Source organism: Hakea prostrata, chromosome 8, assembly GCF_041222555.1.
Source record: "Hakea prostrata isolate BN-2017 chromosome 8, UWA_Hpros_2, whole genome shotgun sequence".
Lineage (NCBI taxonomy): Eukaryota > Viridiplantae > Streptophyta > Magnoliopsida > Proteales > Proteaceae > Hakea > Hakea prostrata.
In genome coordinates this window covers 4,349,554-4,366,612 of record NC_142607.1, presented here as the reverse complement: position 1 = coordinate 4,366,612, position 17,059 = coordinate 4,349,554, and the positions used below count along the sequence as shown (strand labels likewise).

Here is a 17,059-nt window from a genome sequence, read left to right as displayed (position 1 = left end):
GACCAATGGAGGTGGAGCATATTTTAAAAGGAAACTCTTACCCAAAAAAATTAAAAAAATTCTAAAAAGAAACAGGTAAGAGAAGAGTGTAGACCATCTCTCCTACGGGAACTAGATTATGTTGGGTTTATAAGTAAAAATATAATAAAAAATTAAAAAAAAATCTATAACTCTAATTCTGTGGGCCCAGTAATTTACGGTCAATAGCCGTCGGGGGAACATACGTCGGGGGAGACGATCCGAGCTCGTTTGAAAACGCCCAAACGCAGCATATTCCGATTCCCCCATTGCGTAGCGGAAGAGAGAGAGACCGTTAGTTAAACGAACGTGTTAATGGTGAAACCCAACAGCAAAAAAAACTTCGATCGTCCCTCGAAAGCTCCTCTGCACGTCCACCAGAGCAATTTCTACCTTCCGAAAACCTCGTAGGGTGTTTCGAAAAATAGTCTCCTCTCCCCCCAGCTCCCTGTATCTTCCGCCTGAGCTGCTTTCTCTCTTTCGATCTTTTACCTCCGCTGGACTTGTAGAAAGAGGGAGAGAGAGAGAGAGAGAGAGAGAGAGATCGATTCATCCAGAAACGAAACCCCAAAAGCAGGAAACAAGCAATCTCAATCGTGAAGTAGATTTGATTTCTTTGTTAGCGACGGCAAGATCGCTCGTTCATCCTGAATTGCTGATTTTCTATCTGCATATACGTATAAGAGAGATTGACCACAGGAGGAGCCTGTTTTTGAGGAGAAAGAAGAATGAGGATGAATGACGCAACGGATTTCTCAGCTTCGTTTATCCGGAGGTCAATCCTCACACCTTCGTCGTCTACTTCGTCCTCATCATCCATTTTTGGGAACTTTCCTCTCATTTCTGCTCTCATCGCTTTCGCTCTCGCACAATCCGGCAAAGTTTTGACCACCTGGTACTCTCCTTCCTCTCCGCCTTCCTAATAATTTTATTTATTTCTCCCATTTCAATTTTATTGTAGAATTTGGACATGTTACTGATTCTATTCCTCTGCTAGATGATTTTTTTTTCCTGCTTTTTGAGAAATTATTACAATCACTGCTTAATTGATCGACTTCCTATATCTTTCCCTGTCTCTGTTTGGCTGTGTTGGTTTTCCGCTACCTCTGGCCGATTCAATTTAGCCAGTTTTGTGTAAAGGCTATTGGATAAATAGCCATAAATCACGATATGGAACCCAGATTATTAAACCTATCAACCGTGATGCATACTCTAATAAAAGCATAATAAAATTGACATATCTCTTTAAAGATCTAATTCCAAACTTGTAGAATGAATATAGAAGAAAGGAGAAGACCTTGCTCAATAAAGAAAAGCAACATGAAAGACAAAGGTTCTAGATGATCACCACAGGATGAAGCCACTAAAGTTATCAAGGATCTCAATGAGCAATTAGGGTGCTCACCCAGCTACAGAGTTATACCATCATTTTTGTATTTTGAGGTTCAAAAATCCCTTTGACTGTATGACCTTATATATAGAGATGATCAGCGATAAAGTCCAACCCTAAGTGAGATGCTACCCACCCGATGCCCTGTCCACACTGCCTTTTCAGCTTACCTTGACAATTACCAAAATTCCCCAAAAGGATTAGGAAACAGAAATTAATGAATTACCATTATTTAAAACGAATCAAAATTGGTTTTGCAAAATGCAAGTAGAAAATCTTTTCAAAAGGTAGTTCGTAGGTGTGCATATAAAATAGTAATTGTCAAGTCACTAGCAATGGAACACTAGTCACTAAGATCAACACTCAATGTATACATAATCTTTTCAAGGATGGTCTCCACAAATTCAGAGTATACTATCCATAGAGAGACTAATCCTCATTTCTCACATAGTTTGAGAAATTTTAACTTGCACCACTCAATCTCCTTATAGTCCAGTAATGCATATGTTAAGTAAATAATACATTATGATGGGTGCGGTCAAGTCAAGGACTATTTAGTGGTTTAAACCGGATAATCATCCACAAAATCAATATCCAACGGACCCAATAAACCAATGGACCAAATTAATTTCATGAATGACAATAAATAATAAGTGCCACACATAAACAAATGAAATTAGAAATGTCTAGTGTTAATGTGCAAATAATATAATCACATGTGTTGGGCTACATAATTCCTACAGGAAGTCCATCACTTCATAATGCTCATTTCCTTAATTGTTCTCAACTGAAAAAGTAAATGTATTCTGCTTTGTTATTCTTTGTAGCTGGTGCAGTAATATCAAGCTATATTTGTGCATGATGTGATAGGTGTTGGTGTAATGTTCTTACTAAATCTCTTAAGCCTTTTCGTGTCAATATACTTTAATGATCAAATCATCAAAAAGAAGAAAAAAAATCTCCTGAGCGTTACAAATTTCATAGATTTTCAGGTATAAGGAAAGACGATGGGATGCTAAACAACTTATTAGCTCTGGTGGGATGCCTTCATCACATTCTGCCACAGTTACTGCTCTTGCTACTGCTATTGGATACAATGATGGATTTGGAGGATCACTATTTGCTACTTCTATGATCTTATCTTTAATTGTATGATCCCTAACTCTTTATTACCATTAATCTTTTTATAGAATAATTGTATTTTAAGGTGCAGACCCCAAAATATATGCATATGTATATGATCCCTTGCTCTGCCATGCAGTAAAATTTTGAATTTCTACCTCATATGATGTCCATACATTTGTGTTACCAATGGTTCATTTGGTTTACATATGCTTCATAAATGTTCAGAGTTATGTGTTACTTTTCTTTGTATTCTTTGGTTGAAATTTTGCATTTACCTTGTCACTAAATTTAACAACTTTCAATCCTGTGGCCATCATGTTCTAGAACCTCATTTTGGTTTTGTATGTGATCAACAAACCGCCTTTGATTTCTTTTTGATTGCGTATTGGGTAGTTGTGCATTTGAAAACTTAATGCTCATGGGATCATCTATGGTTTATGACTGCAATTTGGCATTGGTCTATAAACTTTTGGCTTCTGTTTGATTTTTTCCTTCTAGGATTATTCTTAACAAGATATATAATTCATAGATAGACTAAAATGTTTTATCTTTTGATTTCGGTGTGAATCTTAGTACTAAAAGAAATCTCGAGATACTAATGTTTCATCTGAGCAACTTTCCCTTTTTCTTTTTTTTTTTTTTGGGGGGGGGGGGTGTAAAATATCACTGTGACTGTAATGACTTTCTATTAACTCAAATAATAATAATATCAACCAATAAATAAAGTTTGTCTAATTCCTGTCTAACCTCAGACATTGGTTTGTTCAACAAGTTTATTTCGAGCCTGACTTTTTTCTCTGGTCCTAATTTAAGAGTCAATCTAGTAGAAATATTGACAGTATCCCACACCATTGGTGCCCTGGATCCTGCACCATGCAAGTTCAATAGTTTCTACAGACCCTATCTAATCACTCATAAGAATATATTTTCCCAATCCTTTCTGATCCATCTGGAGCTTCAAGGTTCTTATTGGAAGTCTGTTTGAGTAGCATAGTGCCCACCACATGGGAATATATGATATAATTTAATGCTACGGAAGATTGAACAATATAAATTTGACTTAATTGACATGCCTTCTTAGATCAGGTTTTGACATTTCTTCCAATTTCTCTCAATTGCTCCAGAAATGGATTATAGGTTTCTTATGAGTTACCTACTTTGATCCGATGGGGAGGCTGAAGAGACATCTGATGAGGGTTTGACTCAACCATCAATAGTCAGCTTAAATCCGCCCTAACCCATTGAATTGTGGTTTGCCTTTTTTAGTAAAATTTCGAATTAAGACTGGTTGGTCCTAATAGAGCACTGAGAGTAGATTTAAGTACTTGGATTGAAAGCTGACCCACACCGATATTGCTGATGCATTGGATTGGTTTGTGATAATTTGCAAACAGATTTCCTATGATTATCAAAACATTAGATGTTAACACATGTCTCAATTTTGATTCCCTCAGATCTTGGATAAAGTTTTGCATGCCTTATTCTATTTTGAAGATCTTTCTTCTTAGAAGGCACTGTTTTGCAGGTGATGTATGATGCTTTTGGCGTTAGATTACAAGCTGGCCGTCAGGCTGAGGTATGATCTTGCTATTGGTGCTTTTTTGGGGAACTGGACATGCCATAGTATTTTTGTGGCGACATGCAATGTATTAGCTTAGTGAACCATGAGTATCTTATATTTTGATTGAATCATTCAAACTGGTGTTCTTCAGGTGTTGAATCAAATCGTGTATGAGCTTCCAGCTGAGCATCCACTTTCTGATACCAGACCATTGCGTGAACTTCTTGGCCACACTCCTACTCAGGTAGGGTGAATGCCTTATTAACCTCATTTAGAAATACTCTTTGCATCCTACATTAATAGTATGTATTGTTGTGAGCTTGGAAGAATGCAGCGAGGGACCTTTTCCATGTAGTGGTCAACAAGGAATATTTGTACTCCCATAAGATAAAACAACCCCGATATTGTCTTGTGCATTCCTTGTGTTTCTTATTCCACTAATGCCCCCCACTGCATTTGTCCGATGAAACTAAGTCTTCAAAATCTTGAATTTACTAAACTAATGATTGCTAAGCTCACTTGATTGGTGGAAATTTTATGCTGAATCAAGCAAAAAGTAATGTGTAAATATATTTGCTGGAATACAGATCATGAAATGAGTTTTACTGTTCGTTTACAACTTTATATGGCAGAGAAATTGTCATGGAATTTTTGCAAATGCTTGCTTCATCTGTACATCCCCTGCACAAGAGAAAAACTATTCTGTTCATATGAAAAGAAGCAGTAGTTGATGACCATCATACAGGGATAGAAGAGACTAATTTTTTTTGCTTTAAACCGTCATGTTTTGTCTCAGGTTATTGCTGGTGCTTTACTAGGAGTTCTCACAGCTTCTATTGCCTATTTGATCAAGAAAGCATGTTCTCAAATTTAATCCCACAGTTGACCTGTGAACACTGATTGTGAATTGGTGCTGAATGACAGTTAAGCTACTGCGTGAACTGCGTAGTTGCATCTAATTATGATGCCCCTATTTTTTTGTAATTCTGTCATGAGTACACTTACTTCCTCCTACATTGCTCAGTTCTTCTTCCCATTTGGATTAGTGTATGTTCAAAATGAACTTTGTTGGTTGTAGCATGATTGAAATTTGAAAGGTAATTGTGACTTTCTGTTCTGCAACTATAGAACAGGTTGACTGTTCAAAGCTCAGTTCAAACCGTAGACTAGACTTGTTATATTAATGATGTTTTACTGCAGATTAATTGCAAGTCAGAATCTTCTTGGACTGGAAAATCATTAAAGAAGATTTGCGCTCTTTATTCCGCATGCATGAGTCCAATGACTTGCTTAGCATTCTTCTTTTCTTCTCTTTTTCCTTTTGGTAACCAAGCATTCATCTAGGTGAATGGTTCTTGTATTCAAGCATCATGGCTTCATCAGTTACAGAGGCAGTCACCTAGTCCATTGAGCCATGGGACATGAAACTCAGATTGCTCAAACGGAGGTCTTCCATTCTACCTATGCATTGAAGTGTCTGCAGGAGGTTCTCTTCAATGAGGTTCTCTCCACCCTCCCTCTTCATGACCTGTACTTGTTAAATACTTCCTGCTGGGATTAGAAGAGCAGGGTAAGCTGCCCGAGTCCCTCTATGACCTGCCCATCACCCGTCCTTGCCATATCTAGTGGGGCTTCATTTTCTGCTGGATCATCTCTGATTGAAATCTTAGCTGCTTGTGAAAGATGCATACTGAAATCTGTGATGCTACAGTTTGCAGCTGACTTGGACAGATTATTTAGTGACACTAACATACATGATGCATGTGTACATGCATAGAGACAAGATTCACAGCCATTATTGTGCCTTTTTGGTACCAATGTACAAACAAGCGTGAACATTGAGAACTAGACTTGATCAGGGAGGGGAACATACCATGCCACCCGGGCATGCCCATGCCTTATAGTAAGTGGGGATTCAACGAAGCAGAGGTTGAGTAGCTTCCCAGAAGTGTTGGTCCATGCCAACCTGAACTCTGATCCAGGTCTAATTCATGGTCATTTGGCTGAAATTGGGTCTCATCCATTTCAGAAGATGGCCAAGAGCATGGTCAGCACTGTGTCCCTCAAATTTTCTTCTCTCCTAAACTCACGGTTGCGTATTTTGGCTTCCCCCTGGTTATAGTATAACGTCGTTGTTCTTCCAAAACCGAAGGGTAAACAACTAACAGCGAGTAACCCCAAGTTTTGAGTGTGAATCGGTGACTGGAAACCTCGTTAGATTTTCAAACCCTTTTGGTAATATGTCTCGGTTTCCATGGTTCAATCATGTGGATGGCTCCCGGCTTCCGAAGGAAATGGTCAGATCACTTTAGGCACATTTGAACCCTAAAGAGTGTGATAGTAGTTGTTTACCCCCAACCTAATACCACCAAACACTGAATTACACGCTGGTAACTAGAGGGCAAAGGTGGGGTCTGCAAGTTGTCTCCGTGAAAACCTCTCTGGTCCCCCTTTCAAATGGCGCCCACGTCTTCCATGGTCCCAGTGAGATGGCGTGTGCTTCAAATTTCTTTGTTCTATAGAACATAGCATTGATGAGAACATTTCTTAAGGTGAATCCCAAGTAGAAGTTGGTAATTGAGGAAGAAAATATCTTCTTGTCCAATATGCCATAGCATTAGGAAATTAAATTAGAAGTCGTGGACATATATATATATATATATATGCATTACCCAAAAAAAAGGGGGAAAAATACAGAGATTATATATATATATATATATATAAATAAATATGGGGAAAAATACAGAGATTATATATATATATATATAAATGCATTACCCAAAAAAAAGGGGGAAAAAATACAGAGATTTAGAGGGGATTTTTGGGATCACTATTATGTTTTCGGTTTAACCTGTTAGGTTGGAAATATATATTTTTTTTTGTTTTGGGTAACTAGGAAAGAAATTTCCTCAGAAAGCAACATTCCAACCATCCAAGGCTATCAATGGAAGAGAAGTAAAGAGAAAAAAATAGAAATGAAAGACAATTAAAACTATCATTCCTTTTTTCTTTTTGACTTTCAAGGATAATACTGAGCTCTTAAATTAGGGAAAAACTATTTGTAACTGACCTGAGAACTGACATTGTAAGCCTTTTTCTTCAAAGGGAAAATTATACTCTCAAGTATACCTAGTTTAAATTGCATCTTGAGAAATTGAAGAGGATTTTGTTTTTTGATAAGCAAAATAAAAGGCTTATATATTAATTAGGAACATCACATACAGGATTTCTAGCGAATTGAAAAGTATTTACTTCTATCCTCAAACAATACAACTTTTTAAAAACTAAGATAATAATTTTGCGACTGGACTAGAAAAGTTGGGGACTAGAATTTTCTCCCCCAGGTACACTGACCTATTCAATTTTTACCCCAAAACAAAAATGTGCTCCATCGATCTCACCCAAAAAACACACACCTGTGTTCAATCAAACAAATTTCCAACTGTTTACGAACAGAATCTCACTTTATTCAATAACCCTGCAGGAATAAAGTCTGAACAAGGCAGCTAGCCGGCATCCAAAACCCAGTGCATTGACACTAGGGAGCAAGGAGTATATAACTCTACAAGGTAAGATACAGCACAATAGGTATACAAAAACATCTTTCACTTACTTATGAAAGACTTAAATTACAGATGATGGTTTGATCTCCGATCATGTAGTATCACAAAAATGAAAGACCAGCAAGACCAGCATTCCAACCGCCTTGAAGTGTTGTAATAGCAACCAGAACCAAAATTCACAAATTCATGGCAAAATAGAAAATTGTGTTCATGATGTACAGAAAGCAGAGAGCCTATTCCTCCATCAAAAGAATAATTGGTATGGCAGCTCAGGTCTCCATACACCACTGCAGCCTAGGCCATCTCGATATCAATACAGCAAAACTAGATCATCTACGCCAATTATTGCCAATTAAGTCCATTGACAAACTCAAAGGTTAGTTGACAACATTAAGGACCAACTTGCGAGACTTCAAAACGGACCACTTCAAGCGACGGTAATAAGCAGCCTGGAGAAGTGCAAGTGACAGCACAAATATCCATTTGAATCCCATCTGCATTTGAAAGCTAGCAAGTGAGAAATCACCATTTAAATTGAGATGCCACTAGATGCAAACAAAGTCCCACCCATTTACCAGTTTCCTCTCTTCCATTTCTGGTTCTGCTGCCCAGGACAAGAATGTCACAACATCTTTCCCCATCTGCACCATTTAAAAAAACTCTGAGCATCTGCTACTTTGAAAGCAGCCTATGAATATTCTTAACTAGCACAAAATTGCTGAATTGTTAAACTTTCAGAATTACCTGAGCTTCTGTTGCCGGAGTACCATCCTCATACTCGACAGCTCCATCAATCAACATTTTGGGCATAGCTATTGCCCCTCCAGAGAAGTATGGATTATAGTGTAGCCCTTCACGAATCTAAAATTACAATTAAAAAGGCATTGCTAAATAGAGAAACAAGGGATCGACCCACACACAAGGGAAGAAAAAAAAAAAAAAAGAAGAGTGAGAGAGAGAAGACAAACAAACAAGGTGGAGGGGGGGGCGAGATGGAGCCCCTCCAGGGAAGTACGGATTCTAGTGTAGCCCTTTTCTAATTTTTCAAAATTCTTTCCTTAATTTTAATCTTGTTGCCCAAATTTCCCCCCAGCGACATCAATACCCCTACTGCTAGCTATAGCACACCTAAACCTCAAAAAACGTCAGCAATATAATCAATCAATCACCTCAATGTGTATATCCCTGATTCAACCACTTGCCATTATGATATGTATTTCCCTAACCTGTCCATCAATCTAGCAATCCAAGTCTTCACATATGCCCTTCAGACTCTAATCATAACCTTAGTTCCATCATAAACACAACCCCTCCCCCCTTTACCCCTACAACGACGAACACACATTCAGGCGGTGAATAGAAACCTACAATAAACATTAGGCATGAGAATATGGATTCTTTAAACATTATTACGTCAACCATATGCAGCATACTTTAATTAATCTACAAGAACATTGAAGTAGAGAATTACCGAAACACCAGCAGGAGGATCACGGTAGCCAGTTAGGAGGGAAAATACATAGTTCTGACCATTGTGGCGAGACTGAAAAGACAAAGGTTGAATACTGCTGTGTTAACCATAAATTTTAGGAAGGAATTCAAATTCAGAAAGTTGGGGTTACCTTGGTAATAAGACTCAAATCTGGGGGGTAGGCCCCTCCATTAGCAAACCTTGCTGCTTGTTCATTTGAATATGGCTGAGGGAAACGATCACTCAGCTTACCAGGGCGAGTGAACATTTCACCTTCATCATTAGGCCCATCAACCACCTCAATCTCGGCTGCCATATCTTTGATTTCTTCTTCTGTATATGCTACTCCCACAAGATCACGGAATGACATTAAAGAGACTGAATGGCAAGATGCACAAACTTGTTGGTACACCTGGTGACCACGACGGATCCTGCTCACATGAAATAAGCACTCAGAGTGTAAAATTTACTAAACGAACCTCAAAGTTCCTTAATAAGCTGCAACAATACAACACACCAACACGACCAAAATTACTACAGGTTTCTTCTATGCTTGATGATCTCAGAATAGGAACCAGAACGGATAACAAAATCAAGAACCCAATATTTTACTCAAATTGTTTCGTAAGGGAAAGAAGCATCCACTCACGATGAATGATCATATGAACTGAGAATTCCTTTATGAGGCCAGGGGTAATTAGGAGCTGCCAACCCATGCTCTGCCTCATCAGCAGATGCTACTGTTGCAAAACTCAATAGCCCAGAAACACCTGCTCCAAGGAGTGCAAACATTCTAAGCGACTTTATGCCAGTGAATCCGGATCCATCTTGATCTTGCTTTGATACAAGGGATGAGCATGCTGGAGGGGCCTGTAAATCAGAAAGCAGATAGTATTAGCAAATAGAAGTGAAAAGTTGATCAATGACAGTATGTGTGGTGGATTGTGTCAGATATACTGCCAAACAAAAAGCTGGTAAGCAATAGAACAGACTTTTAATGAAAAGGTCCGAACAATCCTAATACATAACATTGTGAACTAGTCAAACCATCAGAGACTGAGAGACTGAATCGAGATAGGCTGGGACTCATCCTAACCTGACTGAGATCCAAATCCCTTAATCCTTCAGTTGAAACTTAACCAAACTTCAAGACAAGTTTGAATATGGACCAGCATGATCACTCAAAACAGGAGAGGTAGAGCCATAGAGGTCAGCACCTAATTTTCCTTGGAATTGATTAATGAAATGGCCAACCAAGGTTGTCAAAGCGACAAAGCAATGGCAGGCTTCCAAGGTGCCAAGGCAACAAAGCGCCAATAAAGCGATGACTAAGCGGTCAAAGGGTTCTGTTGTTAATTTTTAGGCAGTCAAGGCATTCTAGTGTTACTTTTTTGATATTTGATCCAAATATCAAAAGTTACATAAAATTCCTAGCATTTAAGCATGGAACATTTTGCAAACTTAATGAAAAGTTCGTTCATATAATCAGTAAATAACATTGAAAAATGGATATAGTCATTAACTTCAAACATAACCACATCAAAGTCACAAATCAAACTTCAAAGTTTAACAACCAAAGGAGTTCCATGAAGAAGAAGACTTTTGCAAGAGAACGAGAGTGATTCAGTTTAGGGTTTTGTTTCGTGAATTCGTGAGGAAGAGTGTTTAAGTTTCGTTTTTTTCCCACCCTATTTTACTCTGATTTGATTCCATGTATCATAATTCTATAATTAATGTGTAAAACTAACCAATAAAAACCTTTAGATTAGAATCAAATGCAATTATATTCCATAACATTGATTTGGTAACTTTTTTATAAAAATATTTTAAAAAATAGAAACCAATACAACAGTCGCTTGGATGCCTAGGTGTCACCTGAATCAAGGCGCCTTGGGCGAAAAAGCGATCGCTTTATTGGTTTAAAAAAAGCAACGGTTACTTTGCCATAGTTGAGACTGCCCGGATGCTTAAGTGACGCCCAATGTCCGACAAGTCGAATGGTGTCGTTGTGTTGGTGGCCAGCGACACCACCGACATGTCGGACGATTCTTTATTCGACTTTTATGGGTTAGACTTAAATATGGGCTTTGAGAATTGAAATAACTAAGCTTTATTGGGCTAGGCTCAGGTTTATGATTTATCGAGTGGACCCCATATACAAACCACCAACTGCGAGATGCAGGACCCAACCCATTTATAGTTTATAAAACTTATTATGGTCATCGCAGGGATTTGTTGGAGCCAAGTACTTCACATGAGCCCATTACACGTTTCATCCATATAGCCATGTGGCTTATACAGTTATATTGCATGATGTGCCATGTGAACATTGATGAGAACCAAAGCACTTTGGAACTTGGAAGAGAAATCTTCAGTTTCGCTCGTCCTCTTCTCAAATTTACAGCGACATTGTTCATGATACGCCACCGTAATTTGAACCCCTTAAATTCATCGGTGCACAAAATAGCTCACCTCTGTTCCTCCAAGATACTTCCCAAGAAAGGAAATCAAGAGAAAAGTCGATCGAGAAAGGAGAAGCGATGTGGAGAAAGCAAGATTCGACTTTGACAAACACCAGAAACTGGTTCTGCAATGGCTAAGATAAGGTAACAAGTTTGTTAAGGAACAGAGGAGCTAAAAAAGGTGAAAACTTTCCAACCTTGGATGGGCATCCGGTGGCAAAGAGTTTGCAGAATCAACCGTGGAAGCCCATGGGCCATGATTCATCCGATTTTTTATTGAAAAATTGACCATCGGCGATATATTGCCGACTTTAGGTATAAATCGTGTCGTTGGGGGGAATCGTGTCGCCCCCCAACGACTCGGCGACATATGCTAACACACGGCGATATGTCACCGACACAGTGTACAATGGCGACACCTTGACAACTATGTGGCCAACATGACCACAACTCCATCTTTCTATCTTTCCCCCTTTGACTTCATTTCCTATGAAAGATTGCTTTATAATTCAACATACGCGTTATGCTTTGGTAGATTACAGTACATAAAGAATGGCATAGAAGCTCAACCAAACAGCCGGAATTTTAAAAATAGCAAGAAATCAATCAAAATGAAATTGAAATATTGAAAGTGAAAGTAAAGGTTTTTTTTTCCCCCCCTTCTTCGAGATATCGTGAGATTTTTTTTTCTTTCTTTCCTTTGAGATATTATTCACAATTAATGAGCCTACTCCTAAATCTAATAAGTTAAAGTAAAGGGTGTTATGCAGGTTGGTTGTTCAAAAATGGACTCAATGCGATTATTAAAGAAAGACCAAAAGAAATAGTATCTAACCTGAAGACTAAGTTAAAGAAAGCTGCAAAATTCCAACATTTATCATGTCCATTTACTTCCGCCCCTCTCTTAATAAGAGCATTGCTCAAGATAAGAGAATGAGAAGCAGCTTGGAAATAGAGAGTAATATTGTTTAATATGACAACCATTCTCCATGTAACAAATGCAGAGCTGACAGATTCAAACTTCAATGCATGCATCAAGCAAAGTTTGAACAAAAATAACACCCCCTCCCCCCTTTCTCCCTTCTTCTGTTCTTCCTCTTGACAAGTCAGAGTATATCACGATAGAGAAGGAAGTTCCTATCATGGGGATGTATGCATAAAGCCCTCAACATGCTTAATGAAGTTCCCAACAAAGACTAAACCTAGAGGCAGAGACAGAGAATGCAGGGGGCGCAAGAAGAGTGAGAACTAATGGAACTTCAGTGTAACTCATGGAAATATTTAAGTAACTATCAGACAAAAATGAAAACATCTGTAGCAGTAGCACACATTTTTCTGACAAAGGAAGCCAAAATAAGCTGAAATGTTAGGAATACAGACTAAAAGATAAACTTCGAGATAAACAACAACAACAACAGGCCTTAACCAACTATTTGGGGTCTGCCACATAGATTATTGCCTTCCAATCAGCTCTTTTGAGTCCATACTAGATACAAGGCCTAAGGCATGCATATCCTTTCTCACTACTTGTCCTAAGGTTATCCAATACTGGATATTCTCTGTATTCAGAAACCCATAATTATCAGGGCCAACACAAAAATTGTTCAAGGTGTATAATGATCCTAACAAAGGGCTATAGATAAACCAATGAGAATATGAACAGAAGAAGACGGGAGAGACATGTAATAGAGACACAGCTTGTGATCGGGCCATAATATGCATGGAACTTCTAATTAACTGTCATTTTCAATTGAGTATATGTGATTGAATTGATTCCTTTCACCATTTCAGTGAGATCAATGGGTTCACAGGGTAAACCAAGATATTGAGATGATTCCCTATGTTGCAGATGCATTGAGATTGCACATACATCAGCACAGTCCACTCTGGTGATTCGTGAGGGCTGTTTCTGCGCCAGAACAGAGAATGGGAAAATGGAAACAATAAAGAAGAAGAAAAAGGTATATGGAGACATGGCCGAACAGTTTAGCTAGATAGGCTCTAAGAATAGAAATTGAATCCAAGAAGGAAACTTAAGATAGACTTAAATAAGGAAGCTAACTCAAACTTTTGATCAACGACAATTATTTAATGAAAATAAAGTCCTAATACAAGATAAACCACAAAATGCCTGAGAAGAAACAAGATTTTTCTATTTCAATGGATGCATAATCCACAACATGTGCATTTTGTATCTTTCTTTTGCATATAAGATGGCAGGAAAGTGTTCATCACTTGCTGATTTGTTGTGACCACATAGTTAACATTAAATTTTTTGAATTTGAGTTGGTTATTGTTGAAGACGAGAAAAACTTTTTAACTGGATGACATGAAAATAATCGAAGGATATCAAAATCAATTCCAAGAGATGGGAAAAATCAAAGATATTTTGCAGACTTGGCACCTTGGTTTGGCAGACCAGTTGGTGGGTTTGGGAATGAACCTTGAAGGAAAGTCTAACAACATTCCTTGGACTTCCAAAAGTTGGCAAGAAATCAGTGGGATGGAGTTTTGAGATGTTTATACACCTTAAGGCAGGAAAGGCTCATCATGCAACAAAATTGGCGCCACCCATTTGGCACCTCACCCCACCCCTTCAAAATCCATCAAGTTGACTGGATTTTGAGAGAAAATAGGGGAAAGGAATAGTTGCAGTAAAGTTGTACTCAAAGAAATCATGCCTCTTCAGTTTCGAAGGAGCAGTTTCCCTACAGAGAACTAGTGATAAGTCAGAAACTCAAGTCAACTCCCTCACTTGTGGCATCCAAGCAAGCCTCATTATCACAAATCATCTTCACCCTCTTCCAAAGCATTTACAGCAGGATAATTCATTTCAATCATACTAACTCAGGAAAATTCTCTTCCTGTTTTGGAAGCTCCTCTGCAGTTAAGAGTTCACTCTGGAAGCCTTTTGGTCTTGAATTCTGAACTCAATGGGGTGTATAAGTGTAACGTCATTTGTCCCAAGAATGCTTACTCTTGTGGTATCTGCTACAATCTATGTTTTACTTTTTCCCCATTCCCCACAACCATCTTCGATGTCCAAATGCTTTTGAGAATTTTTTTTTTCCTCCATGACCCTCAAACATGTCTCATACTCAAAACAAGAAAACCCCATGCAGATGGAAACATAGTAAAGTTTCAATCTGTTGTCCTCTCTTGAACTTGAGGCAATATACTTTTAAGAGCAGATCAGAACACCTCACTTGAAAACAGTTCAACCTAATGTAATAAAATAAGTTATTCAAAAGCAAGTAAAGTCTTGTGCTCCAAATTTTATGTAGGACCAAGAGAAGAAAGTGAGGAGGAAGAAGAAGAAAGCTTGTTTGGGCCCCTGTTTATTTATGGGAAAGAAAAGGTAAAATAAACGATTACTGATACAGTAAAGTTTAATTTTCCCAAGTCAACCAAACAAACAATATGATGGAAAGTTACATCTTCATTACTCCATTATCCTTGCCATTCACCCCTCCAACATGTGGGATCCATCTCCCTAACTTTCCCACCACACTTTCATCTGCCTACCAGTTGCAACCTTTAAGGAAGTTGCATCTAGAAGGGCAGGCCTTGGCACAATGGTCAGTGGACCCACACTTATAGCCTGAAGTCAAGGTATTGAAACAGCTTCTCAACAAAAATTTCTGGGGTAAGGCTGCATTCGAAAATCCCCCCCCCCTACTCTGCTTGTGGGGAAGCGTTTGGCACTGGGTTTGCCCTTTTGTTGTGGAAATTGCATCAAGGGTGTCGTAATTGAGCAATGGCGCATCAAATGCAAAGGATTCAAAGATAAAAGTATTAAGCATGCAGTGAGAAGTAGCAAGCTATATCTGTTTATTGCCTCTTTTATTGATGAGATGTAGCTCGTATAGTCTAAAGAGCCGTTTTCTTACTCCGTATAGATATATTCACCATTAAGGATAATCTTTGGAAGCAACTACACAAAACAGTAATATCATTGACAGCAATTATCTCACTGTTATCATTGTCAATATGGTAATGGTGGTTGACACAATTATGGCTATAAACAAATATCTACTCCACACCAAAGTTATCTGTAGAGAGTCTGCTGCACTCATTGATTTTATCACCAAACCTATTAATGGAACCAGAAAATAATTTGCAAGGCACATATCAAGACATAAAAGAAAATCAAATCAGTATTTACAGAAATGCAAGAAGACAACAACAGATGAAAAGCCCAATCCACTAACTCAGTACCATATTTAATAGGTTTCTTGCAGGGTCAAAACAACATGTGAGAAAATTAGGTACTAGAATACAATGAGTCAACTGTAAAATTCAACTAGCATCATGCATTTAGAAAATAGATAGAAAGGTGACCATTCTGTTAATATTTAGAAACTCGACAAAGGAACTTGGGGAATAACCAAGATCCTAAAGGAAAGTAATTCTCGAGAATATCAATATTTCCTAGGCTATGAATTTTCTCAAAAACCCAGACGATTTAGATCAGGAAACAACTACCAGATTGAAGAATTTTATCGGAAGCTAGTTTCTTCAAGTGATCGATAGAATATAGAAATGAGCGCAATCCATACCAATCTAGAGTCTAGACTCAGAAATTGTTATTTTTTTTACAGAACAAATTGTCAAAAAAACGTAGGGGCACATAAAGGAAAAGTATTGTAAGAGAAAACGTGAGGCTCTTTAGCTCAAAGCCGCATTCTCAAATCGTAGTTATCTAGCGAACTGTCAAAGGAAAGCCACCGATCAGGACAAACACCCAATGGTTCTGATTCCCTCAACAGAAGAGCGAAATAAATGTAAAAAATCACACGCAGAGAACAATAATCATAAATAGAGGAAGAGAGGTATTACAGTATATTGGGACGGAACTCTTCTCTTCAACAAGTGATGAATCGCTCTTCCCGCAGCCATTTAAATCGATTTTTAGGTCGATTTCTTTAGAGAAACAGCAAGAGTTAGTAACGTGGATCAAATGACAATAATCAGAGAGCACAAAGATCTAAAGATGGAACTGATTTCCATTACCTGCCGGGGGATTGACGGACGAAACCCCACCAGCGACACTGCAACAGTATTTTCGATTCCTGGAAAGAAGAAAAAAGTATTAAAGAGTGAGGTCTTCAACCAGCCGAGACGATACGAGTCACGCAGGCGAGAAGAATCAGACAACAGACAAAGAGGAGAGAACGATGGGTAGTTTTGTCATTTCTGATATTTTTTGGCCGAGAGCTTGGAAACCATTTTTGTTAGGGTTCACCTAATTTGCCGCCACGTAAGAGGAATGGTTGACTTTACATCCAACGGTTTCGAATTTAAAAATGAATGCCGCGAATTAACCACGCGCCAACTCGCGAACCAGTAACACGTCAGCAAATTCGAGCAAATTATAATTTTTTTTATTTTAAATAAGCAATACTTCATCTATTTAAAAGTAAAGATACAGAAGTGGCAACGCAAACCTGTTCAAACTAATACCTCTTA

General features: G+C 38.2%; 2 protein-coding genes across 2 annotated transcripts; one reads left to right on the top strand and one right to left on the bottom strand.

The window, feature by feature from the left end:
- Positions 1-255: 255 nt before the first annotated feature.
- On the top strand, positions 256-6,458 carry LOC149006394 (uncharacterized). The gene is made up of 5 exons (XM_089166325.1): positions 256-913; positions 2,401-2,557; positions 4,059-4,109; positions 4,246-4,338; positions 4,891-6,458. Exons 1-5 carry the CDS (start codon positions 747-749, stop codon positions 4,966-4,968), a joined length of 546 nt encoding a protein of 181 aa, XP_089022451.1. The 5' UTR covers positions 256-746; the 3' UTR covers positions 4,969-6,458.
- A 1,087-nt stretch (positions 6,459-7,545) lies between these two features.
- Positions 7,546-16,751, bottom strand: LOC149006393 (cytochrome c1-2, heme protein, mitochondrial-like). Its single transcript, XM_089165679.1, has 8 exons — positions 16,604-16,751; positions 16,430-16,513; positions 9,778-9,998; positions 9,280-9,559; positions 9,129-9,200; positions 8,402-8,518; positions 8,233-8,298; positions 7,546-8,151 (listed from the first exon to the last, which is right to left on the bottom strand). The coding sequence occupies exons 2-8, from the start codon at positions 16,487-16,489 to the stop codon at positions 8,035-8,037; spliced, it is 933 nt and encodes a 310-aa protein (XP_089021805.1). The 5' UTR covers positions 16,490-16,513; positions 16,604-16,751; the 3' UTR covers positions 7,546-8,034.
- Positions 16,752-17,059: the final 308 nt, after the last annotated feature.

What these genes read in the sequence shown, in the direction of transcription:
- LOC149006394 (XM_089166325.1), top strand. Translation starts at nt 747, where the DNA reads ATGAGGATGAATGACGCAACGGATTTCTCAGCTTCGTTTATCCGGAGG. An exon ending in GGCAAAGTTTTGACCACCTG is followed by an intron (nt 914 to 2,400) that starts GTACTCTCCTTC and finishes ATAGATTTTCAG; the next exon opens with GTATAAGGAAAGACGATGGG. An exon ending in TTGGCCACACTCCTACTCAG is followed by an intron (nt 4,339 to 4,890) that starts GTAGGGTGAATG and finishes GTTTTGTCTCAG; the next exon opens with GTTATTGCTGGTGCTTTACT.
- LOC149006393 (XM_089165679.1), bottom strand. Translation starts at nt 16,489, where the DNA reads ATGGCTGCGGGAAGAGCGATTCATCACTTGTTGAAGAGAAGAGTTCCG. An exon ending in AGTTCATATGATCATTCATC is followed by an intron (nt 9,560 to 9,777) that starts GTGAGTGGATGC and finishes TCATGTGAGCAG; the next exon opens with GATCCGTCGTGGTCACCAGG. An exon ending in AAATGGAAGAGAGGAAACTG is followed by an intron (nt 8,152 to 8,232) that starts GTAAATGGGTGG and finishes TTTCAAATGCAG; the next exon opens with ATGGGATTCAAATGGATATT.